General features: G+C 57.6%; 12 protein-coding genes and 1 non-coding gene across 13 annotated transcripts; 5 read left to right on the top strand and 8 right to left on the bottom strand.

Annotated features, from left to right (window-relative positions):
• Window positions 1-63: 63 nt before the first annotated feature.
• On the bottom strand, window positions 64-1,026 carry PSEUBRA_001586 (TB2/DP1/HVA22-related protein; the record flags this gene model as incomplete). Its single annotated transcript, XM_059464630.1, has 1 exon — window positions 64-1,026. One exon carries the CDS (start codon window positions 1,024-1,026, stop codon window positions 64-66), a length of 963 nt encoding a protein of 320 aa, XP_059321174.1.
• A 452-nt stretch (window positions 1,027-1,478) lies between these two features.
• On the bottom strand, window positions 1,479-3,440 carry PSEUBRA_001585 (Carboxylesterase, type B; the record flags this gene model as incomplete). The annotated part of the gene is made up of 1 exon (XM_016434820.2): window positions 1,479-3,440. The coding sequence occupies one exon, from the start codon at window positions 3,438-3,440 to the stop codon at window positions 1,479-1,481; it is 1,962 nt and encodes a 653-aa protein (XP_016293864.2).
• Window positions 3,441-4,300: 860 nt separating this feature from the next.
• Window positions 4,301-6,109, bottom strand: PSEUBRA_001584 (Pyridine nucleotide-disulfide oxidoreductase, class-II; the record flags this gene model as incomplete). Its single annotated transcript, XM_016434800.1, has 1 exon — window positions 4,301-6,109. The coding sequence occupies one exon, from the start codon at window positions 6,107-6,109 to the stop codon at window positions 4,301-4,303; it is 1,809 nt and encodes a 602-aa protein (XP_016293863.1).
• A 600-nt stretch (window positions 6,110-6,709) lies between these two features.
• PSEUBRA_001583 (EAP30) lies at window positions 6,710-7,567 on the bottom strand (the record flags this gene model as incomplete). The annotated part of the gene is made up of 1 exon (XM_016434803.1): window positions 6,710-7,567. The coding sequence occupies one exon, from the start codon at window positions 7,565-7,567 to the stop codon at window positions 6,710-6,712; it is 858 nt and encodes a 285-aa protein (XP_016293862.1).
• Window positions 7,568-7,897: 330 nt separating this feature from the next.
• PSEUBRA_001582 (Peptidase S54, rhomboid domain protein) lies at window positions 7,898-8,908 on the top strand (the record flags this gene model as incomplete). The annotated part of the gene is made up of 1 exon (XM_059464629.1): window positions 7,898-8,908. One exon carries the CDS (start codon window positions 7,898-7,900, stop codon window positions 8,906-8,908), a length of 1,011 nt encoding a protein of 336 aa, XP_059321173.1.
• Window positions 8,909-9,075: 167 nt separating this feature from the next.
• Window positions 9,076-9,183, top strand: PSEUBRA_006444. The gene is made up of 2 exons: window positions 9,076-9,111; window positions 9,148-9,183. It is a non-coding gene; the product is annotated as a tRNA-Arg (tRNA).
• Window positions 9,184-9,352: 169 nt separating this feature from the next.
• On the top strand, window positions 9,353-11,053 carry PSEUBRA_001581 (uncharacterized protein; the record flags this gene model as incomplete). The annotated part of the gene is made up of 2 exons (XM_016434817.1): window positions 9,353-10,935; window positions 11,032-11,053. 2 exons carry the CDS (start codon window positions 9,353-9,355, stop codon window positions 11,051-11,053), a joined length of 1,605 nt encoding a protein of 534 aa, XP_016293861.1.
• A 265-nt stretch (window positions 11,054-11,318) lies between these two features.
• Window positions 11,319-12,501, bottom strand: PSEUBRA_001580 (Ribosomal protein L15e; the record flags this gene model as incomplete). The annotated part of the gene is made up of 2 exons (XM_016434797.1): window positions 11,319-11,856; window positions 12,425-12,501. 2 exons carry the CDS (start codon window positions 12,499-12,501, stop codon window positions 11,319-11,321), a joined length of 615 nt encoding a protein of 204 aa, XP_016293860.1.
• A 1,031-nt stretch (window positions 12,502-13,532) lies between these two features.
• Window positions 13,533-14,712, top strand: PSEUBRA_001579 (Ribosomal protein L5 eukaryotic/L18 archaeal, C-terminal; the record flags this gene model as incomplete). The annotated part of the gene is made up of 2 exons (XM_016434810.1): window positions 13,533-13,535; window positions 13,819-14,712. The coding sequence occupies 2 exons, from the start codon at window positions 13,533-13,535 to the stop codon at window positions 14,710-14,712; spliced, it is 897 nt and encodes a 298-aa protein (XP_016293859.1).
• Window positions 14,713-15,428: 716 nt separating this feature from the next.
• On the bottom strand, window positions 15,429-17,500 carry PSEUBRA_001578 (Ribosomal protein S19/S15; the record flags this gene model as incomplete). Its single annotated transcript, XM_059464628.1, has 4 exons — window positions 15,429-15,879; window positions 16,512-16,523; window positions 17,145-17,173; window positions 17,498-17,500. The coding sequence occupies 4 exons, from the start codon at window positions 17,498-17,500 to the stop codon at window positions 15,429-15,431; spliced, it is 495 nt and encodes a 164-aa protein (XP_059320840.1).
• Window positions 17,501-17,645: 145 nt separating this feature from the next.
• On the top strand, window positions 17,646-17,981 carry PSEUBRA_001577 (Ribosomal protein L10/L12; the record flags this gene model as incomplete). The annotated part of the gene is made up of 1 exon (XM_016434816.1): window positions 17,646-17,981. The coding sequence occupies one exon, from the start codon at window positions 17,646-17,648 to the stop codon at window positions 17,979-17,981; it is 336 nt and encodes a 111-aa protein (XP_016293857.1).
• A 648-nt stretch (window positions 17,982-18,629) lies between these two features.
• Window positions 18,630-20,185, bottom strand: PSEUBRA_001576 (Cytochrome c1; the record flags this gene model as incomplete). The annotated part of the gene is made up of 2 exons (XM_016434801.1): window positions 18,630-19,523; window positions 20,123-20,185. 2 exons carry the CDS (start codon window positions 20,183-20,185, stop codon window positions 18,630-18,632), a joined length of 957 nt encoding a protein of 318 aa, XP_016293856.1.
• A 751-nt stretch (window positions 20,186-20,936) lies between these two features.
• Window positions 20,937-22,772, bottom strand: PSEUBRA_001575 (ERCC4 domain protein; the record flags this gene model as incomplete). The annotated part of the gene is made up of 1 exon (XM_016434798.1): window positions 20,937-22,772. The coding sequence occupies one exon, from the start codon at window positions 22,770-22,772 to the stop codon at window positions 20,937-20,939; it is 1,836 nt and encodes a 611-aa protein (XP_016293855.1).
• Window positions 22,773-22,806: the final 34 nt, after the last annotated feature.

Genomic DNA, 22,806 nt, shown 5'->3' with positions numbered 1-22,806 from the left:
GAACCTTGTGCGAGTGTGAAAAAGACTGGATCAATTGCAGAACAGGGTGCGGAATTCATAGCGCTAGTTGGACCCGAACCACCCTTTCTTCTGCACAGGACCCAAATCGTTCTGATCCAGCAAATCGTAGCTCTCGCCCATAGCAGCCTTGACCGTCCTGCCGCTTCCCGAACTGACAATGCGACTCCTGAGACTGCCCTTGCCATCGCCGCCGCCGCCAAAGCTGTTTCTCGGACTGCGCTTTTTGGGATTGATCATGGTGACCGGGACGCCTCCGTCCTCGGAGGAGACACTCTCGCTGCTGGGACTTGAACCGATTCCTGCATCGAGTGCGGCGAGTTGCGCCTCGAGTTGTCGACGCCGGGCTTGTGCATCTCCGCCCTTGGAGGAGGAGGGGATGGAATATGCGGTTGTGTTCGGAGGTGGCGCTTTGCTATCCAGGAAAGTCTTTGCTGAAGCGATCGCAACGGGTGCATAGGTCTTCATCAGGTTCCCGACGAGGGAGAGTGGTGCTTGAGCTGGATTATGTTGTGTCGGCGGCGGTGGTGCGTTGCCCACCGGTGGTCGGTGTCTCGCTTCCTTCCCACCAGCTCCACTCGGCGCCGCACCCTCCGCCGAGGCGAGAGAAGCACTCCAGAGTCCGCCGAGTACACCGTCCACCCTTCCCTTGGCCCGGTGCTTCACCTCGTCCACCCACCCATCGATCGCACTCTGGTTGCCCGCCAGGAAAGGGTGCAGATGGTGGACGTACACCCACGTAGCCCCCCGTGTCTGCGGCGCCACCAACCAGATGTTGAACATCAACCGCAGCTCGTAGTAGAACGGCACCCAGGACCAGAGGAAACCGAAGAGCGTCTCGAGCAGGGAGAAGCAGGCGAAGACGGACCAGTAAACGAGCCAGACCTCCATCTCGGCCAGAGAGGTGGTGGGCGAGGTGACGGCTTTGTAGGACGAGTAGAGCGGGTAGACGAGGGTGGCGCCGGCGTTGAGGGCCAGCGTGGGAAGGTGGAGGAGGAGGAGCGCCATGCTGGGCGACGAACGCGCGAGTGCGAGGGCTGGGTTCGTGGAGGTGACTTTGGATGGTGAGGAGGAGTGTAAAAGTGCTGAGCTGCAATCCCCTCTGGACAATAGAAAATGCGCCGGTAGGCAAGTTGATAAGGCTCGACAAGCTGGCAGCGCGATGTGTCGTAAACAGTCGTCGTAGATGCTGTCTCGTCGACTGGTTGAGATGCTCGCAGATCTGATCGTCTGGTCGTCGCTGTTACAACCGTAGATACGACGTCGATATCAAAACCAACGATGACGGAGGAGAAGAGCAAATTAAAGGGTCGGAGCTCAACTGCAACTTTGGCTCATCCGGTGACAGCTTGCGCCCCTGCATGCACACTGATGCGCTGCGTGCCTCGCCTTGACTCACAAAGTCAGACAGCTGCCAAGCCACGTTTTTACACAATTGTTTGATTTCCCTTCATAACAAATCAAAGCTCATCCCGCCTCCTCATGCCTTGGTAGGAGCCGCTCCTCAAGCCAAGCAGCAGCTCCATACCCTCGCGCCGGTAGTTGTCCTTGACCACGCGGGTTCTCCTCCCCAATCCATCCCTGACAAAGGCCAGCTCCTCGCGACTCCCATCCGGCTGATACACCGGCCAGGTCGGCGCTTCACCCCCCAACTTCCCCTCCTCCTTCGCGCGATTCGGATCGCCAGAAGCAACAAAGCTGATCCAGTAGCTCGACATCTCATTCGCCAGCTCCACATCCTTCCTCAACGGCCCTAGTGCATTCTGCGATGCAAGCGGGTTCCTGAACACCGAGCTGACCTCCTGAAAGTGCTGCGCACCCTGAGCCACCGTGCTCAGGTACGAGAGCTGGTCGAAGCGGCCCGTGTAGATCTTCCTCTCTGACCCTCTAGCCAGCTGTTCCGCAGCCTGTCGACGCGGACCGATGAAACGCAGATCGCCAAAGATGGCGCAGCTTCGACGGTCGTTCATCCCCAAAACACCGGCTGTGGCCGGCAACAACCCCGCTCCGGCCTGGAACGGCGGATAGATGTCCTCGTTGTCAGGATACACGTTGGCGATCCGACTCCTGGTGTCCTGCGTCAACCACCCATCCGGCAAATCCTGCGACGCATTCAACGCCTTCACGATGTCCTGCGTATTATTAACCCCTCGAACACCGAACGAAATCCCCTCATCCAGATTGTTGACCAGCACGACGCTTGCATTCTTGACAAACTTGCCCTGGAGGAACGACTCCTGCAGATCATCCTCCACCAGATCGCCATCTTGAACAGGGTTGAACAGGCTAAGCGTCTGGTTATACGTGACACTCCACTGCTTGATCGTCTCGAGCGGCACGGTGCGGAGGCAATCGAGCGTGCTGTTACCGTTCGAACAGTTGGCGTACTCAGCCAGTGACGCCCACTGCTCGTTCCACGACGCCGTCGTGTTTTCCGTCTCGAGCTGAGTCGCATAGTAGGGGCTTTCGGCGATCGCTCCACGGAAAAGATTGTCGTTTCGTCCACCGAACGCCGTCAGCTGGAAGAACATGCTCGCACCTCCCGCGCTCTCGCCGACGATGGTCACCTTGTCCTTATCACCGCCGAACGCACCGATATTCTCCTGAATCCAGTGCAACGCCAGCCGCTGGTCATACAAACCCAGATTCTGAACACCCGCCTCCCTCGCCTCGGTCCCCACAGGAAAACCGAGCACATTGACGCGGTAGTTCAAGCTGACAAACATGATCGGTTGCCCCAGCTCGACCGACTTATCCACAATAAAGCTAGCATTGTATCGTCGATCTGCAGAGCCACCACTCGTAAACCCGCCGCCGTAGACCCATACGAAGACGGGCAGCTTCTCGCCCTCCTGCGTCGCATTGGTCGGTCTTACCACGTTGAGCGTGAGACACTCTTCGCCGTTCTTGTACGTCACATACGGCGGGTTGTACGAGCTATCGGTGCCAACGGCAAAGCAGATCTCCGAGTAGCGTTTGGCCGAGCGAATGTCGTCCCAGGTTTCGTTGAGCGATTGGGGTCGATTGAACCGCAACTGGCCCACGGGTTGCTGGGCATAGGGGATGCCGAGGAAGGCTTCCTGCGTGCGATTCGTGCCGAAGCCCGATAGCGTCGCGTTGGCAGGGATCGGGGAGATGGTGATCCCCGCATACGAGCCGTTGCGAACCTGCACCACGGGGTCGGACGATGAGACGGGGAGCGGGTTGTTCAAGTTGCCGAGGTTGGTGCAGTTGGTGCAGTCGGCCGTGTTGTTCGAATTGATACTGCTGCTGTTGTCAGCAGAGGCTTGGCGAGCTAGTAGGGTGGATGCGATGTCGATGGGCTCGATGCGAGCTTGGGAGGGGAGCGCATTCGATGGGCTGCACCATGTCGACAGACACAGCGCCGCGAAGACGGGCGCGAACTTGATGGTGGACCGCATTTTGACGGAGGTCAGTCCAGGGAAGGATGTTGTGGAGGGGAAAGTGGTCGAAAGGTCGACGTGTTGGAGCTACTTATACCTCGGATGGTTAGCCAGAGAAGACTTGACGGATGTCGCACCAGAGCGTCCAAGATCCCACTGTCCTCAACGCCCACATGCCGTCTCTTCGCACTTCTTTTGGCTCCGCATCTTAAGCGAAACCTTCCCCCAAGTTTGCATATTCATCCACTTACCCCACGAGCAGGTCGACTGAACCGTGCGATGGAAGAGTGGAGGGGCATGAAAGTTTTCGGCTAGGGAAGCGAGGAGTGGGACAAGCAGAGGGAGGAGCAAGACACGATGAGCTCACGCACAAGTCTTGGCTTCGTTTGGCCTGACCGTTTGCCCCACGGGGATGATTGTCTGGATCGGCGAAAAAGGAGACTTTTGTGGTCGCCTTCTGTGCGCGGAAAACGCGGGCGCTGAAAGAAGCGAGAAATGACCGGTGACTTTACCATGCGGTCGTCGAGCAGCTCGCTTGCGTGACAATAGCGAGGAGCCGCTACACGGTTCGGTTGTGCGCTTCGTTGCAACCGAGCACGACGAAAGTCTTGCTCGGTAGAACAAGATCATCTAGCCGGCCGCCGGACAATGAAACCGTAGAAGGGTCGAGATGAAACGAAGGAAGCAACTGAGATCTTCCCAGATGGCTTGGGAGCCGAAGACTGTGATCACCGATTTCGCTTCGACAGCGAGATGAGTCTCCTAATGTATCACAGGTCAAGAGAAGACATTCGAAACTCACGTTACAAAGCAAGCAGCGTGCGGCAATCAAGAATGCTTCTACTAAGGAAGGGGAACAACGACGGCATCGCACCAAGCTAAGAAGTGAGGTAGTCCTGCTTGACCTGTTCGAACTCCTTTGCGCCACGCGTGTAGAGCAGCACGCTGTCTCCGAAGCGGGCGAATCCGATCAAGAAGCGAACCCAGAGGAAATACACAAGCGCCGCAAGCGGCTGCACAACGACCTTGGAAGCCACGGAGCGCTGTCGGAGCTTGTCCTGCCGGTACTCGGGCACATCGCCGAGCCGAAGCGTCGACGAGAGCTGCTGCCAGTAGGACCAGGTTGAGCTGGGTCGAACCCCATCGGGTAGACCTTTGTACTCGAGGTCGGCGGCGATGGGGTTGTCGCTACGCCACGCAAAGGTCAGCTGGAAACCAGGATAGAGGGTCGAGACGCGCCCGTTTGCGTTGGTGTACCAGCCCTTGCAACCGGAAGTGTAAATGAGGTCGTCCATCTGGTGGCGGATCATGGCGTCCTCCTTGTTCTGCGCGTCGGCAGTGACGTCGACCGTGCGGCCGGCGGACCGCTCCAGTGGCGAGACCGAGCGTGGACCTGGCAAGAAGATGGGCTTGAAAAGCGTACATGCGAGACGAACGGCGCTTTCGATGGCAAAGATGGCACTGAAATGTCCTGTGGTAGCGTTGGGGCCCCAGATGAGGGCAAAGTTAGGGAAATCGTGAACCAGGGCGGAACGGTAGGCCTGCTCAGCGCCTCCCTTGGCCCAGATCTGGCTGAGATCCTTACCACCGCGTCCGCGCACCTTCATCTGCACCGCCGTGTCGCCCGTCTTGAAGCCCGAGGCGAGGATGATCACGTCCGCCGGCAGCTTGCGGCCTGACTTGAGGACAACGGCGTTCTCGGTGATCTTGACCGCCGGATCGGTCACCAGCTCGACATTGTCCCGGTTGAGACAAGGGACGTAGGCATTATCGAACACACGGCGCTTGCAGGCGACCTTGAGCTCCTTCTCATCTGGGATGAGCAGGTGGTGGTATCGCTCCGGTGCGACCGTCTGGATGTAGAGTTTCGAATTCTTGGCGAAACGATCGCGGGCGCCTTGGCCCTCCTTGTTCCACGCCTGGATGAAGCTGACGTCGAGCAGGCCGGTGAAGATACTGCGCTCGAGTGCGGTCCAGCCGGGCACATTGCGCTGCATCCACTTGAGCGTCGAGCCTTTGAAGGGATCTTCTGGGGTAGGAGCGTACCAGTGCTTGGAGCGGCAGACTTGGGTGACGCTCTTGACCCGCTTGGCGATCGAAGGCACGATCTGTGTGGCCGAGCAGCCATTGCCGAGCACGACCACGTCCTTGTTCCTCAGATCGACCGAAGTGTCCCACTTTGCAGAATGGAAGAGCGCGCCCTTGAAGTTCTCGTGACCCTCGACGTCGCAGTCACGGGGCACACTGAGCGCTCCCGAGCCGTTGAGCAGCACCCTGGCGGTGACCACGCCGTGCTCGTCCGAGTCGACAGAGCGGTACTTGACCCTCCAGTGCGATTGCTCCTCCACCCACTCTGCCGAGTAGACGTCCTTCCTAAACTCGGCGAAGCGGTAGAGTCCGTACTCGACGGCGGTCTCGTTGAGATAGGACTTCATCTCGGGCTGTTTGGCCATGAAGTCCTTCCAGTTCTTCTTCTGGTAGAAGGAGAACGAGTAGAGGCGCGGGGGAATGTCGCAGGCGGCGCCGGCGTAGCGATTGTTCTCCCAGGTGCCGCCGAAGTCGGCGACGCGGTCGAAGATCTTGAGCTTGGTGAGGCCGAGGAGGCGTTGGAGCTGACAGGCTGCAGCGATGCCGCTGGGGCCCGCGCCGATGATGACGGCTTCGTACTCGGTGTCTGTGCCCGCCATGATGTATGATTGTGTGAAAGGAAGAGGGATTAATGGACGGAGCAGATGGGTGGCGGACGATGCGAGACAGGAGGGAGACGGTTGGTCGCTTTATAGACACATCATCAAGCCCAAGCGGTGAAGACAAGCTTGACCAAAGAAAGGAAGAATGAGAGTTGGCTCAAGAGAGTCTCTTGAAACGATGACGGTGCGTGGGGAGGGTGGTGGAGACCGGAAACCGCCGGTGGCGACCGCATTTCGGCTTCAACCGCGGCTGACAGCAGCAAGGCGACCTCGAATTTCCTCGCCCAACCCAACCTCACCTGCTCGATGGGCGCCACTTCCAGATAATCGTTGGTCGGTTCAGCATCGGCTCGCATTGTGCAGCAAGTGTCATGCCTGGAAGAGAATCAAGGCGATGATTCGTCATGCTATCGAAGGTCAATTACCCCGCATCTCAGACGCTGCGCGCGTTATCTTATTTATTGTTCTCTGCTCAGCTGTCAACATTCGCGGACGTCGAAAAAGCGGAACGGCTTCCACAAGAATCGCTCCGATGCGGGAGAGTATAAGGCGTCGCCCGGTGGAGACCGGCGCCGATTGCGATATCTTCTAAATCGATTAGGCCGTCAGCGTAGCAAGGGAGTAGTAGCGCGCTGGAAAAGCCTGTTCGTCCACCCACAGCATCCCCTCCCTGAGCGACATGTTTTCCAGCACCGCTCTCGCCCGATCCCTCGACCATCCACGAGCCTTCTGTCCTGCTACTAGAGTCTCTTCCGTCAGGAACGGCAGGTCATTCCCATCGGTTGTCGCCGGTGTCGTTGCCGATGATGAAGAAAGCAGCATGCCGAGTACGAACATGGTATCCGTGTCGAGCTCCCTTGGAACGCTTCTGACCATCTTCTGATCACCATTCCCTAACGAAAACACTTCGTAGCCACATCCGAGCGGACCCAGCATCTTGATGCTCCTCACAATGTCGTCTTCGGTGATCTCGGCTGCAGCTGCTTCCTTGTCTGCCTTGCCCTTGCCCGTCCCTGCTGTGCTCCTCGTCGCTCCACCCGTCCGCAACCGCGTCACCCTCCTGATCAGATCATCCATCGCGATCACGCCGCCGTTGCTGCTCCTCGTGCTCACGCACACATCGATAATCTGCACCCCAAGCTCGTACTGCCAGTCGCCCAGCCCGAGCATGTCGCTCCACATGCCTGCGAGGCCGCCCGAGCTGCGCGCGGACGAGGAGAGCGGATCGACACCGATGCTGTAGCACATCTTCTGGAAGGCATGGCGGAACTCGGCATTCTTGCGGATCTCGTTGCGGTGCTGTGAGGAGAATTGACGGAGCGATGACGAGAAGAGATCGAGCTGCGAGCGGAGCTCGTTGAGTTGCGAAGCAGTGAGGTCGTTACCGAGGCTAGTGAAGGCGGTGTTGGAGTGGATGGAGCGATCGAGGGCTGCCAGACCCGGTCCTCGACGCATGACGGCAGTGACGGCAGCGCGTCCTCGCTGCTGATAGCTGACGGTGCAACCCTTGTGTGGCGCGTCAGAGATGGGAGTGTGTCGAGATGAAGAACTGGTTGATGGTCAACACAAGCATGGGAGATGTAGCAGGCCGACTCGCTCCACATGGCGGTGCGTGCAGCTCCGTGTTCCGGCGCATTTCACCGAAAACCCTTAAATTTGGGTGGTCCCTGCGTTTCACCTTGACCTGCTCTTTCTTCTCATCCTGCTTTCTCCGCTTCCATCACCCCGAATCGCGCCCTTTTCCTCGCTGCTGGTGCTCAAGAAGCACAGCGATAGGATGCGGCCATGGTGGCAGGCTTCGCTCACGCACCCGTCACCAAAGGCATCCTCATCACTCTTCCCATAATCTCCGTCCTCGTCTCGCTCTCCCAACTCAAACCGTTCGTCCACCTGCAGCTCGACCCGCACATCTACGTACATCATCAGTGGTATCGTCTCGTTTCCCAGCATTTCGCATTCATCAATTCGTCCGAGCTCTTTCTCGCGCTGTTGCTCTTCTACCATGCGGGCGTCAAAGTGGAGCGGACGTTTGGGACGTACAAGTATGCGAGCTTCTTGTTGGTGGTGACGTCGATCTACACGGCTACACAGCTGGTCCTGCTCGGTCTCAGCTCGACTTTACTTTCGAACTCTTCCACCTTGCCCTCGATAGGAACGGAGAAGAAGCAGACTGAGGCGAGCAGGCACTGGCTAACCGAAGGTCGATCTCCAGCTGGCCCATGGGGCCCACTCTTCGCCCTCCTCCACCAGTATCACTGCATCATCCCTCACCTCTGGTCCATCCGCATCGGCCCCATCATCCTCACGGACAAGCACATCTCCATCTCCTCCCTCTCCGTGCTCCTCGCCTTCTCCCAGACCACCAGCACGCTCTTCGCCTCCATCCTCGGCCTCCTCGTCTCGGCCCTGTACCGCTCGTCCCCGCGTCTTCAAGCGTACCGCATCCCACATCGACTCTATCGCATTCTTTCGCTACTCCTCGCCCCTTGGATTGGCCACACCCGTCTTCCACGACGTTCGTGGCGCGTCGAACCACCCCAGCGCCGCACGCTGCAGGCGCGACAGGCGAGGTTGGCCGAACACAATGCGGCACTGGTCAACGCGAGCCGGTTCAGCGGCGTCGGTGTGCCGACGCTGACAAGCCTGTTGAGAAGGAGGACAGGGGCGGGGACGGTGCTGCCCGTGCAAGGGCAGGGGCAGGCAGGGGAACCACCGCCAGCGCCAGCGGTGGGAGGATGGAACGATGTTCCGCCAGTAGCTCGGCCGCCACCGTCGGGTCCCGGTCGACCAATGTGAGGTTTCCTGCTCAGCCTTTGTTCAATGTCAAGCTGTCAACCTGTTCTGGCTGCGAGGGCATGTATGAAACCGTTGAGCGACATTGTCTTTGGAAAGGCAAGGAGCGTGAAACTGCAATATTGCGCTCGGTTTCATAATTGCATCAGCGAGTCGGACTGGACATCGAAGCGCTCTTGGCGCAGTGGTAGCGCGTGTCTCTCCTACACGCATACGTATTGAAACGTGTAAACATTCTCCCCAAGACGAGGTCGTGGGTTCGACCCCCACAGGGCGCTCGAAACTTTTTTGTTAGCTGCAATTGGACCCTGAACGCGCAGTGTTGTGTGTGGGTCGAAAAGCGTAAACTGCTTCTGTTCGTGACGCGAGACAAGGTGTTGTTCTCTGCTTTCCACCTCCTCATCGACTCAGCACCATCTCTACGGCGGCACATGGACGAGAATCACGATGAGTGAGAGCCTCAAGAGTTGGCTCTTCACTCATGCCTCCACGCAGGCCACTCTCGCGCTGGAGGGCAACTACGATCTTGCCGACATGCCTTTTCACTCTGGCAATCGGATCCAGCTCCTACGCTTCCTGACTTTTCGCCCTGCCCACTCGCCTAACTCGACCAACACGGATGTATGGGCGTTGGTCGGAGATCGTTCGCACTGCATAGCGGCGCGGTTCACGCGGGATCAAGTGTCGCGCTTCCACACGGACCACGCGGTGTCGTTCACCTCGCTCAAAGGCGCACTGGTGACGCTGACCCATGTGCGCGTCACGGTGGCGCGCGTGCAGGTGGAAGGGACGGTGGAGGGGGCGTATCGGGACGGACAGTATGCGCTGGTGTTGGACGTGAGAGGATGGGAGGTGGTGAGCAGCGTCAACGAGCCGGTGTGGTTCGCAGGCGTGAAGCTCGTCACCAGTCGGAATGGGGTGCCGGTGGGGCAGGGGAGGGAGTGGGAGACCATGACAAAGTGGCTCAAGAAATGGGTCCGGTACAAGAGCGTGGTTCGAAAAGCTCGCGAGGAACAGGAACGCCTCAAGCGTACTCGAGACGGACATCCAGCCGAGCCGATTGCCAGCGGAAGCGGAAGTGGAGTCCTGCCAACGCCAGGGCAAAGGAGGAGAGTGCTCAACTCTTCGCAGGTGCACAACAGCCAAGTGGCCCAGGTAGCGCCAGTGCAGATGGGCAAGGCGAGCCAGGAAGAGAGCTTTCCGACAACCACAATGTCCTCCCAACCCCAAGCGGATCACAACACGAACAGCACACTGTGGACAGACTTTGACCTGGACGCAGAGGTCAACATGGACGACGTTGAGCTCAATGCGTGGGGTCTACCACCTGCTCCTGCGGCCAACGTCGAAGCTTCGCAAGGACTCGCTCAGGTCGCGCAACCACCTCTGTCCACGACAGCGCGCGAAGCATCACAAGCACCGCAGTCGGCGCCGATACAGCCAGAAGGAATGGCAAGGCAGACACACACGCAAACACAAACGCAATCGGATCTGGACTCGGACGAATCGGGACTGTCGGACTACGAGCGAGAGTCGCGCAGGAAGCGCAAGCGGGGCAAGGGTACACCTCGCGCCGCCACTATCGAGTCTCAGCCAGCTGCTCGCCCTGACGACGATGTGCCAACCGCGGCAGAGCATCCAGAACGCCCATCTGCACCTCCCCAGCAGCCCAGCGACAACACCACTGTTCCTACTGCAGCAGCACCCGGTAACCTTCAGACCAGCACGGTCGCGATCGAGGCCGCTGTTCCAGCAGAGCAACCAGTCCCAGCACCATCCGACGAAGCAACAACCACCGCCGTGCCCGACGCAGCAAAGCCGCGCATCCGGACAACGGAGGCGATGCCCTTCCTTAGGCGCAGCGACAACGAGCGTCGTCTTCAAGAGGGCAGCGCTGCTACCTTAAGCGAAGAGAGCCGAGGCGAGACTCCCGCTCCGACATCGTCGATACCGGACTCGACCGCCACCTCGACCAGGAAAGGCGGCAAGTTGAGCTCCAGGAGAAAACGTCAAGCCGCCTTGGCTGCTCTGTAAGTATGCTCATCGACATGCGGGACTCGTTCGAACTGAAGCTGACACTCCCACCTCTTGACCCTCCCATTGACATTCCACCAACGCCTGCACAGGATGGCCCAGATCGTCGACTGATTCACACCCTCACCAACAATTGCCCACGAGCACACGAACGCACCGGAACTGCACGTCACGAGCATCTCAGCAAACATGTCACAATCACACGCGCAACGACGAATGCAAGCAATGGTGTCTTCAAGGGCTGAACCCTCAGAGACGGTGAAATTTTGGGTGTGTGGAGCTCTGAAGCAACCAACTAATACACGATGACATGAATGAGGGGGATGTGAATGCAACGAGACTCGAACCGACGGAAAACCAGCGCTGAGGAGCGAGCTGATTAACGGTATCGGCGGAGCTGGAGGGTATCCCTCTTCCTGATGGTCGAGTTCTTTCCGCCGCCCTGGGTCTTGTTGTAGCGGTGACCCTTTCCTTGGCCACGGCTCTTCTTGCCGGTGGCGGTGAGACCGCGGCACTCGCGGCGCTTGTGGACGGCCTTGGCGATCCAGTTGATGCGAGGGTCGCGACGGATCGCCTTGTGCTGAGGGTCAACCGCGATGACCTCAAAGTACTTGTACACGCCGTCCTGGTTGATCCAGTACGAGTTGAGGATGCGCAGGTTCGAGCACTTGCGACCCACACGCTCCTCAGCAGTGGCGCGGAGCGAACGCTGGTACTTGAGGTGGTTCACACCCTGACGAACGGGCTTGCCGTAAGTGGCACCCTTGGGAACGGGCTTCTTGCGGTTACCGCGACGAACGCGAATGCGGTACACAACGTAACCCTGCTTCGACTTGTAGCCCAGACGGTGGGCCTTGTCGGGTCGCGAAGGGCGCGAGGTGCGGTGGATGACGTTCAGCTGACGGTACTCCCAGCAGCTGTGGTTGGTGGAATGAAGGTGGATGCAAAGTCGATATACGGGTCAGCGTGGTTGTTGTGGTGATTGGCGGTGTAGTCGGACACATTCTTGCTGTTGTACTGCATCGCTCTTCGACGACATCGCAGCACTGTTCCACAGAGAGAGCTAGCATGCTGACTGGGCAGGATCACCTGTCCAGTACAGAGCGTCAAACATTGACAAACCGTCAATGAGGACATCTGTCGGTCAGGAAGGACAACGTGGCTCAAGGTGCAACGCGACATCAACGCCCGTGGAACACAGTGATGCTTGCCAACTTCAAGTACGAAGGACTTCGATCAGAGCGTCGCTGAAGACGTCGCGCAATGATGCGGCAACGAAGTCGTTGACGCTGGGTCGAGCCTAGTTTCTGATGTGTGGCAAGCAAACACGCTTCCACGGCGCTGCGAAGCGAGACTCCATAACGCATGTTCCCTTGATGACAGCTCTGAGCCTTCCAGCGTGCTACTCTCTGTCGATGGCGCTGGCGATGGTCGAAAAGCGAAGGTGCAACGGCGAGAACGTCGACATGATTGTTGAATACTAACCGAACTCGGAGAAGGAATCGGAGCACATCGCTCTGCTTCTTCTTGTAGAGCTCCTCGACGTATTTGTAGGCACCCATCTGTTGAGTTGTTGCGTTGCGCCAGAATCAGAAAAGGATGGCAAGAGAGAGGTTAGCACGAGCTTTCAAGCAATCGTGAACGAGAGGGGACACAAAAGGTCGACGCCTCGCAACCAGGCATCGTTGAGCGGTTCGCATGGGTAAAGATGCTACTACAACTCGTGGAGTCTGATTGACGAGGGTACTAAACGTCCCCAGAAACGTAGCGAGCGGCGAGTATTGTTGGCGATGCGGTGGATGCTGGTGCTGGCGATGATGCTGTGCTATACATGCGTGTCCCGAATCATCTTCCTTATCCGCCATCATGCTCCATTGCGTGGCGTCCAAAGTCCTTACATCTGCAAATGCTCCTTTGTTTCGATGATGATTGCGTCGGTGCGTGCAATGTGTGGCTGACTGGGGGCTCGGTTCGCTACGTTTGCTGGTTGTGTTTGCCGGATGAGGTGCTGGTGATGTAGCCTTACCTTGAATAATTCTTGATGACAGAGGTCGTAGGGTGTCGAGAAGGGAGAGCGCAGCCGACGACGACCAGATCGTATCCGACTCGAATCCAGCCTTGCCTCACACACGCGAGACCTAGAGACTGACGGCCAAGCCCTTTCCACACTCGCACCTTCTCAGCGCTAACACTCGAGAATTTCACTCGAGCTGCCTGCACACTGCAGCTCACAGAGGCGGCGGCAGAGACTGGCTTCTGAGAGGCTTTGCGAATTCTGGCAGATGGGCCGCTGTGGCACACGCACGTGATTGGCTTCGGCCGAGGTCCTGATATCGTTTGGAGACTGCGAATTCCGCAAAGTCGAGTGCTTCGCTGCAGCGAGGCGCACAAATTTCAGCTGCTTAGGCTCAAAGAATTTATGCTCGAATGTTAGTTCAGATTTTGAGAACCAATCTTCGAAGAGGAGCTGGTGAGCCTGGCAGCGATTCTGCTGTGGCAGCCTGAGAGAGCGAGGGGTCCATAGTCAAGCCCTTGCTCGCCATCCTCTTTCCTGATCACCAAGCCTGAAGCATCAGCCTCAAGATTCTCCAAGATGGTGAGTAGCATATCGCATCAGCATACACCGTATCAACGACAGCACCAGCACCCCCGAGCGACTCTATTATCTAGCAGGACCCGTTGTGATGTGCCACGTGTGCCATCCATGCATCATTACAGGAGTTGGCGTCAGCATTGCCAAGATGCGTATCGCAGCACAAGATGGTTGGAGGGGAGGTGCTTGCTGTCGTTGAAGGTAGTGTGGATATATCAGCAGGTCAATATGGAACGACATACTTACAACCCGAACCCAACCATGTAAACTGTAACCCCACCAACAGCCTTACGTCAAGACTGTCAAGTCCAACGCCTACTTCTCTCGTTACCAGGTCAAGTACCGACGACGACGAGAGGGCCGCACCGACTACTACGCCCGCAAGCGTCTCGTGTCCCAGGCCAAGAACAAGTACAACGCCCCCAAGTACCGCCTTGTCGTTCGTTTCTCCAACCGATACGTCACATGCCAGATCGTCCACGCCAAGATCGTCGGTGACTTTGTCCTCACCCAGGCTTCGTCCAAGGAGCTGCCCCGTTACGGTGTCAAGACCGGTCTTGCCAACTGGACCGCTGCCTATGCCACTGGTCTCCTTGTCGCTCGTCGTGCGCTGACCATCCTCGGTCTCGCCGACAAGTACGAGGGTGTTACTGAGCCCGATGGAGAGATGGCCGAGGTCGAGCCCCTCGGTGACGATGAGCCCCGCCCCTTCAAGTGCTTCCTCGACGTTGGTCTGAAGCGCACTTCCACCGGTTCGCGTGTCTTCGGTGCCCTCAAGGGTGCCTCGGACGGCGGCATCTTCATCCCCCACTCGGAGAAGCGTTTCCCTGGTTACGACCCCGAGGCCAAGGAGCTCGACGCCGAGCTGCTCCGCTCCTACATCTTCGGTGGCCACGTCGCCGAGTACATGGAGTCCCTTGAGGAGGAGGACGACGAGCGATTCAAGAAGCAGTTCTCCACCGCTCTCGAGCAGGAGATCGGCTCCGAGGACCTCGAGGACATGTGGACCGAGGCGTTTGAGAAGATCCGCGAGGACCCCTCGTTCACCAACTCGGACAAGTCCAAGGACTGGGCCGCCGAGTCCAAGAAGTACAAGCAGACCAAGCTCACCTACCAGCAGCGCAAGTCCAAGATCAACGAGCAGATCTCCATCTTCAAGGAGGCCGCTGGTCTTGCTTAAGCGTCCGTCTTTTCTTGGGCAACTCGATACTTCTTGGCTTCACCCCTCTTCTCTCTCTCGCATTTTTACCCTCCCCCACCTTCACACCCCTTTGGTCATGTTGTAGCGTGTCAGCCTCGCCTCGTGTTTCTGGTGATCCGTTTCACTTGGTGCAGGCTGTTGTGCCACTCGTCTCCATACAAAATCGAGCGCTTGTCTTCATTGAAGCTGGCGTCTCATCTGCATTTGCAATACCATACGACTTGGTCGTTTTGTAACATCAATCTTTGTCTGCCTCGACTGCGCTTGACCTTGAACATAAGCTGGCTGTTCGACCGCTGAAAGAATCATGGGCCATGGACCGTTCGATGAGATCTTCTCAGTCGGACACTGCTGATGCGGACCGCCAGTTGTCACTTCAGTCATCTCGCGTTCATCCTCAACCACTCGCTCTCGGTGGATCTCAAAGCGCAACATATCACAGGCGACAAGAAATAGGATGCTATGCTCGTGAATTGAGATTCAGTATTTTGGGGATGGTGGTTGTGAGCTGCCCACAAAGCTCGATAGCGAAGATGGGCGTGTGAAAAGTACAAGTCTCGAAGATGAACACGCTCCAAGCGATTGATCGAACGACGAGTGTGATGAAGGGCCAGACGAACGGGAAATAGGACCTGTTCGAAGGCCGTGTAACGAGTAGAGAAAAGGAAGCCGGAACGCAAGCACTCTCGATCCGTTTATCGGATGGGGAGGAAGCGGTCGACGGTGGCACCCTTACCCTTGGCACCGTGACGGGTGGGGATGTAGGTCATGGCGAACTCGCCAAGGTAGTGGCCGACCATCTCGGGCTTGATCTCGGTGTTGACGAAGAAGCGACCGGTGTAGATGCCGATCATGGACCCAATCATCTCGGGGACGATAATCATGTCACGCAGGTGGGTCTTGACGGTAGCGGGCTTCTCGTTGGGCAGAGCCTCGGCCTTGGCCTTGCGCAGACGCTTGATGAGGCCCATGGGCTTGCGCTTGAGACCGCGCTGGAACTTTCTGCGGGCACGAGCGTGGACGACCTGCATGAAGTCCTCGTTGGACATGTCGAGGAGCGAGTCGAGCTCGATACCTCGGTAGGTGAACTTGCGGAAAGTTCGCTTGCGCTTGAGCTCGGCAGCGGCGGCGGCGTCGTAGTCATCCCTGCAGTGAGCGGAAGTAGTAAATGGTGTCGATGTACAAAGGTCAGCGGTCGGATCGTCGGTGCTGGGACGAGAGCTTGCATGCAGGCATGCTTCTGGACAGGATACTGGACTGCGAAGATCGGAGAGCGGGTCGCTGGAAGAGAGCTGCGGTGTCGAAACAATCGGTGGACCAGAATGTAGGTGGGTCTGGCCAGCTCGTCTGTGACGGTTGTCGGTGTATTTGCAAGATCAATGATGCAAGCGCTATGGAAGGTCGACGATGGCGATGGATTGTTGGCTGCAATGCCAGATATCAGGATTCCTGTCCAAGACACCTCGTCTTCCTCCATTCCTGCGCCGTCCAGGGGCCAGTCGCCTCCGCTTTCCTGTCTGAGATGCTAGTCGCGGCGACGATGGGATGCAGCTTTTGCTAATGAGGCTATGGCGGTTGCGCGTGGCCACTGGTCCTACTCTCAGGCCTGTATTATTTGGTCGATGATGGCCTCCTCCAAGCAGATGCTATCATTGCATCTCGTTCTTTGATCTGCTGCATGTGTCGATGTCTGGTGTGTGCTGGTTGCTGATGCATGGTGATATGTGTCGTGTCGAGTCCAGAAGCATGCATGCTACGAGCAGCAAGTCACTACTTACATGTTGGGCAATCTTGATGGTGAGGAGAGAGAAGGTTGGATCACGGCGAGCCAAGTTCCATGTCTCTCCGCTGCGCTCAACTCACTTGGTCAGACGCGCACAATTTGGGGCAGCAGACCGGCACTTTCGATCTCAAAGCGCCAACTCTCAGAGACTCACCCAGCAGCGCACCTCTGAGCCCTGGGAGCAGTCCAGCTCACGACGAAATTTGAGGCAGCGCAGCCAGTCTCTGAAGCCCAAGCCTGAGGCCCGCTACGCTCACCAAATAGCGGAAGCAGCCGCGCCAAACACCTCTCTCTTGCTCTGCTGCCGTGGAATTTCAGGCCAAACCTCGAATTTGGTGCAAAGATCTGAAAAACTCCCACGCTCATCCCACACGCTTCGCAGCTTCTCCGATTTATTCAGCTTTTCGGCTCCGACTCGAGTCTGGAATTTCTGAGGCTCACGAAGGCGAGCCGAAATCGGGCCTGCACAGCGCTTCCTGGCTCTCGCAGCGGTGCTCGACATTCAGAGAGGCTGCGAAAGGCTGGTCAGCGAATGTCAAGCTCGACTGTGTGCTAACTACCCTGCCTTACCTCCACGACACTTTTCTCAAAGTACCTAGGTAAGTAGCTCGATGACATCGAGACCTACAGCATCATGACGGGACGGCAGTGACATGGCTGGACCCCCAAGACCAGGCGGGAGCGGTCAGGAATATCGGGGCTGGCAAGCAGCGAAACTGGAAGAACTCGGTGTCAGAGGTGCAAGTCGCAGCATGGTAGATGCAACGTCGTCGCGGACGAATGCTAGCGACGACATCAGCGTGCCGTAGAAGTGCATCAGATGTCAACATCGATACACGGATCATACTGGGAAGAAAGGGCGCATGGCCCAGGTGGATCGGAAGCCTAAGACAAAGTCGGTCACACTCGCGCCTCCTGTCGTTACCGATGCTGCTGTGTTCCACGTCGCATCTCGTCAATTCCCGCATTCTCGTTACTTACCATTCTGGTCGTTGTTCTGGGAAAACTTCGGTGTCCATCAACAGCCCACAAGTCTTCCTCACTTGGATCAAAGCCCTTTAGCGGATTTGCGGCCGGCACTTCAACTTTTCTCTCAACCACACCAACCCCCTTCAACTTTTCAGACAAAATGAAGCACATTGCAGCCTACCTCCTCCTCACCCTCGGTGGTAAGGAGTCTCCCTCCGCCGCCGACATCAAGTCTCTCCTCGAGACTGTCGGTATCGAGGCCGAGTCGGAGCGTCTTGACAAGCTCATCGAGGAGCTGCAGGGCAAGGACATCAACGAGCTCATTGCCGAGGGCAACCAGAAGCTCGCTTCGGTCCCCAGCGGTGGTGCTGCCCCCGCTGCCTCGTCGGGTGCCGCTGCCGCCGCCGGTGGTGCCGCCGCCCCCGCCGAGGAGGAGAAGAAGGAGGAGGAGAAGGAGGAGTCCGACGACGACATGGGCTTCGGTCTCTTCGACTAAACGCTTTCGCTCATTGCGTTCTCTCCTCCAAAGCCCTGCTTATTACTTCAACCCAAAAAATACTGTCCGAGGCTCAGCACCATTGCGTGTGGTCTTCACTGATCAGCGCATGATGCCGTGCTCCGGATAGCTCACAACCTTTCGCAAGACCCTACCTGTACTATTTGTATCCATACCGATGGCAACACGTTGGCGTCTTCACTTCATCCTTGTTGTTTGTGCTGATGCTGAGTTCGCATTCGTGTCCTTGTGAATGAGGTCGAAAGCGAGCTGTGTTTGACTGTGCAGGCGAGCGATGCCGCCATTGATGCAACCGACGATGCGACGACATGGTCGGCATGCTGCTGTCTGAGGTGCGTGTGACGGGGAGGATGTCTAACTCGCACACACACTTGACGATGCTGTTGATAGTTTGCATGCACAGAGCCCTAGGGCTTGCGTTTCCTTGCCAGCTCTGTCTCAGATGGCGGTCAGTGTGTAGAGGACCAGATCTAAGACCGCAGCTTTCCCGGCTCAGTGCCCTGCCGCAACCCATTCGCATCTGGGCACATCTCAACATCGAAGCAATTCTGGTCCAAACACGGTCGCTGATCTCACACGACGTATCACGACAAGAAAGACTATATGACCGAGGAAAGTACACTACAATCAGTGCGAAGACGGAGGGTTGTAAACAAGCTTTCGGCTCTTGATGCCGGCCCACTTGAACCTCTTGACCCACAACGAGAGCGCGGTGAGGGACGAGAGGATGATGACGGCCTGCATGCCCATCTTCTTGCGCGTGTCGTGTTCGGGTTCGGCGCAGAAGTGCAAGAAGGTGACGACGTCCTTGGCCATCTGCGAAGTGGTGGCGGGGGTGCCGTCGTCGTAGTCGACGAGGCCGTCGTAGAGCACACGGGCCATGGCGATCTGCGTACCCGGGAAGTACGAGTTGTAGTTCAGACCGTCCTGCACCTTGACACCGGCGGGAGGGTCGGTGTAGCCGGTGAGCAGCGCAAAGATGTAGTCGGCACCACCGTGACGCGCCTTGACCATGAGACTCAGATCAGGGGGCAGAGCACCGGCGTTGGCAGCTCGCGCAGCCTCGTCGTTGGCGTAAGGGCGAGGCATGTAGTCGGCGGGCTTACCAGGGCGCTGGAACATGGCACCCTCGTCATCCGGACCGTCCTCGTACTCCACCTCCTCGGCCATAGCCTTGATCTCGTCGATGGTGTGCGAGTTGCCCACCAGGTTACGCCAAGCAATGCGGTCGAGCGAGTGGCACGACGAGCAGACCTCACGGTAGACCTGGTAGCCACGTCGGATGGAGGCGTGGTCGAAGGTCTCGAAGATACCCGAGTGCGACCAGGGGTAGCTGGGCGGGTGGAGACCCTCGTCGGCCATGTTGGCGCTGGCAGTGTCCAAGAAGGGGATGGTGCCGTAGAGGTGGTTGTACCAAGCGATGGAACCGGCGGCCGCAGCGGTGGCGGCGACGGCGGTGGAACGCGAGGCCAGGAACGACGGCGCGGCCTTGGCACCGGCCTGTGTCGAGGCGTGGCGGACCTGCGAAGGGGTAAGAAGCGACGGAAAGGAAGTCAGTACAATTGTCGTTATACCGGAGTGATAATGCAGAAGTCACGCCGCTTGTGGAATTGTAGTGTCGAGAGCCAGAAGCCGATTGTGGTGTTTGCGACAGGCGACAGAGATGCAAAGAATGCGACCCGATCTGCCGTTCTCAACTGAGGGAGAAGTCTGAGGAGAACCGAGGCGGAGGAGATAGAGTACCAGCCGGGATCTCGAATGCAGCTTCCAGATGTACGGATGCTTGCCAAAAGACTGTCGCAGCACACATAGTCGCTGCCATGGTCGTCGTTATACAGTACCATCTTCGATCAAAGCGAGCGGCTCCTCTCGTTGGAAGACCGAAAGAGCGGCGCCACAAGACTGCTGATGAGACAAATGCGCGATTGCATAGTGACTCGATTCTCGCGCTGGAATGAACGAAGTTCGGTATGCTGATGACTCCATTGTGCATAAGGTGGTGTTCTGGTATTGCGCGTGGTGGTCGATGATATGGCGGTTGCGAGATGGCGGCCTCGAACAAGGACCTCTGACTGAACAAGCGACGTGACATTGGCGTTTGGTGAAATGGCAATACCTACCGAAGCAGCCGAGCCGTTGGCGGCACGGAGCGCAATGCGCGCGGTGTTGAACAAGTTGGCCATGTTGCTGATGGCAACCCAGTCGGAAGGGAAGGCGGAAGGGTGGGGTGATTAGGATGGTGGTGAGACGAGTTGAGAAGATTGGCAGTTTGCAGCGCTGTGATCGACCCTTGAAACCTCGATTGTGGCTGCTTGGCCTGCAAATTGGAGACGAGCGCAATCTGGCTGGTTGGGCTGGTTTGATGTGAAATTGGACGCTGTTCCGAGCTTCAGTTGAGCGAGGCCTTTCCGGTTCTTCGCTTTGGGCTTGAGCGGGTCTTTTCGCGAGCCAAACTGTGCCTGTCTGCTGCCTCGAATTCTTCCCCTTCTTGCTGAACATTCTGCGGTTGCAGCCCAGCACAAATTCAAAATCGAGTAGAAATTCAACTCATCAGCGCCAGACATCAACAAGCCTCAAGACCGCCTTGAATTCAAAGTTTCCCGCTCAACCCAGCTCGTCGCCGTCTGCAGTTGCCTATTTGTAATCGAGCTCACCCGCCAGTACTGCGAGCGCGTCAAATCCATCGCTTATCCAATCAGGGTCTTTCGTTTCCACCCGAAAGCAGGCGGCAGAGCCTTTCGCACGATAGACACGCCCACACCATCAACTCTCCAGTTGCCTTGTTCAAACGATGCTGGCTCATGTCCTCTTCGCTGCGGTCCTGACTACAGCTAAGGGAGCGGTCCAGTCAAAGACGAGAAAGAGATGGTATATTAAGATCATCGGACCAGGAAACGTTAATGGACGCAGTGTGAGGCGTGGCGACCAGGAAGGTCATTCGGCAGCATACCGAGGCGTCAACATGACATCGGCCACCTTGCGACTGAGCGCGGGACCGATCTTCTTGCGCTGATCCATGCTTTCCGTGAAGCTCGACAGCATCGTCTCTGCCTCCTTGACATCGTCTGCTGTCTCCTGATATGCATCTGTGAGCTCTCGCAAGGTGCTGTACATGGCCAGCACTTCGCGTACCTTTTCTGCGCTCATCCCTTTGATGCACAAAAGCATTTTGCCAAAGATCTCCTTCGATTTGAGTCCGCCGCTCTTGCTGTTGAGCGCCTGGAATGCTTCGAATGAGGTCAAGATGGATGCGGTTGGCATCTTGCGCTGCAGCTCCTCCCGGGTGTCCAAGAAGCTTGAGCGGGAGATGACGGCGCTGGGTATCACCGAGAGGTCCTTGTGCTCGTACATGCCGCGGACCATGCCGTCCATGGACACCAAGTAGTCAATGCTTGCAGCCAATCCGGAGGTTCGCTCGACAAAGAAGCCATCGACGACTTGCGAGCTGCTGAGTGCCGTTTGGATCTGGGGTCCGAATTTGCGCATTTGGTTTTCGACGTCGTGGTCCTCGATGAGGTATAGCACTTGGGTCAGTCCCGAGGATGACAGACGGAACTTTTGGTCCCTCCACCGACCGTCGAGAATGGAGCTTACGAGATCGTCGAGTCGTTTCCTTTCCACAATGTGATCCAGAACGACTTCATCCGCTTCCAGACCCGTGCGCTGCTTCCTGCGCGCTATCCAGACGGCATCGCCGACCTCTAGGGCCCTTGTCTCGGTGTCGATACCACGCTCGAGGAGAAGTGCGGCGATGGGCTCCTTCTCTTGGCGTCTTCCATATCGGTGTCTTTCGCGATTGTCGATGACCAAATGAATCGAATAGCTTCCGGCCTTCAAGACTTCTGGCTCAAAGGTGGAGACCCTCGCTTTGAGGGTCTCTTCCGGTTCGTCCTCTGACCAGTCATCGTCCAAGTCCAAACCATTTTCGTCTCCAGCATCATCATTGACGACTGGGGCAGCAGCCTGCTTCTCCACCCCGGCGTCGGTGGCGAGCGTCTCTGCTATTGTAGCACCTTCGTCGCTGAGGCTGTAGCGAGCTGGATTGCCTGATTGCAACACGTATCCCTTTGCGATGAGTGTCTTGATGCTTGTCCAGCCAGTGTAGAATGAGCGTGGTCCGCCGCTCCCCGCCGACATGCCGTGCTGACTCGAGAGCGGCACGGCGGCTGATGCTCGAGATGAGGAGCCACCAACCTCGTATTCGGTGTCCGAGTAGGGACGTGCCGCATTGATGAGTTGTGTCTTGGAGACTCTTTCTTCGCGCGAAGAGCTGCTGACTCTGGTCAAGATGTACAGACCGACGAGGAGGCCGTACGCTCCCGAACGATGCTGCGGCACATAGGCTCTCTTCTTGGTCGGGCGATCCGAAGCTCCTGCCTTCTTTCGCTTTGATGCCGTACTGCTTCCCTCGGCCGAGTCCGCTGCGTCTGGCGGTGCATCCTCGCCATCTGCTGCTGCTGCTGCTGCAGAGGCTTGTGTAGTGGATGAGGCCTGGCGTGTGGGCCGCTCCGGCATGGGTCTTCCGTTGTCTTGACACCATTTTTGCAGCTCCTGCTCGAGCTTGTTGGCGATCGTCGGACCTATTCCGGCGAGCTGAGTGGTCTGGCAGGGATGCTGAAATTCAATCGGACAAGCCGCTAGAGACTGGTGTGCTTTGCGGTAGGTTCGCGCCACTTTGGATCCCTTTGCCTGCGCTTCGTCGGTCCAAGCCGCGAGGAAGGTGAGCCAAAGCGTGTTGCCGCCTGCTGTGGTGTTCGCCTCGTCGCTCATTTTCACTTGTCGCTTCTGCCGCTGAGCCTCGATC

Source organism: Kalmanozyma brasiliensis (genome assembly GCF_000497045.1).
Source record: "Kalmanozyma brasiliensis GHG001 unplaced genomic scaffold PSEUBRA_SCAF14, whole genome shotgun sequence".
Taxonomy (NCBI): Eukaryota; Fungi; Basidiomycota; class Ustilaginomycetes; order Ustilaginales; genus Kalmanozyma; species Kalmanozyma brasiliensis.
Note: the sequence above shows the minus strand (reverse complement) of the source record. Positions and strands in the feature narration are given on the sequence as shown.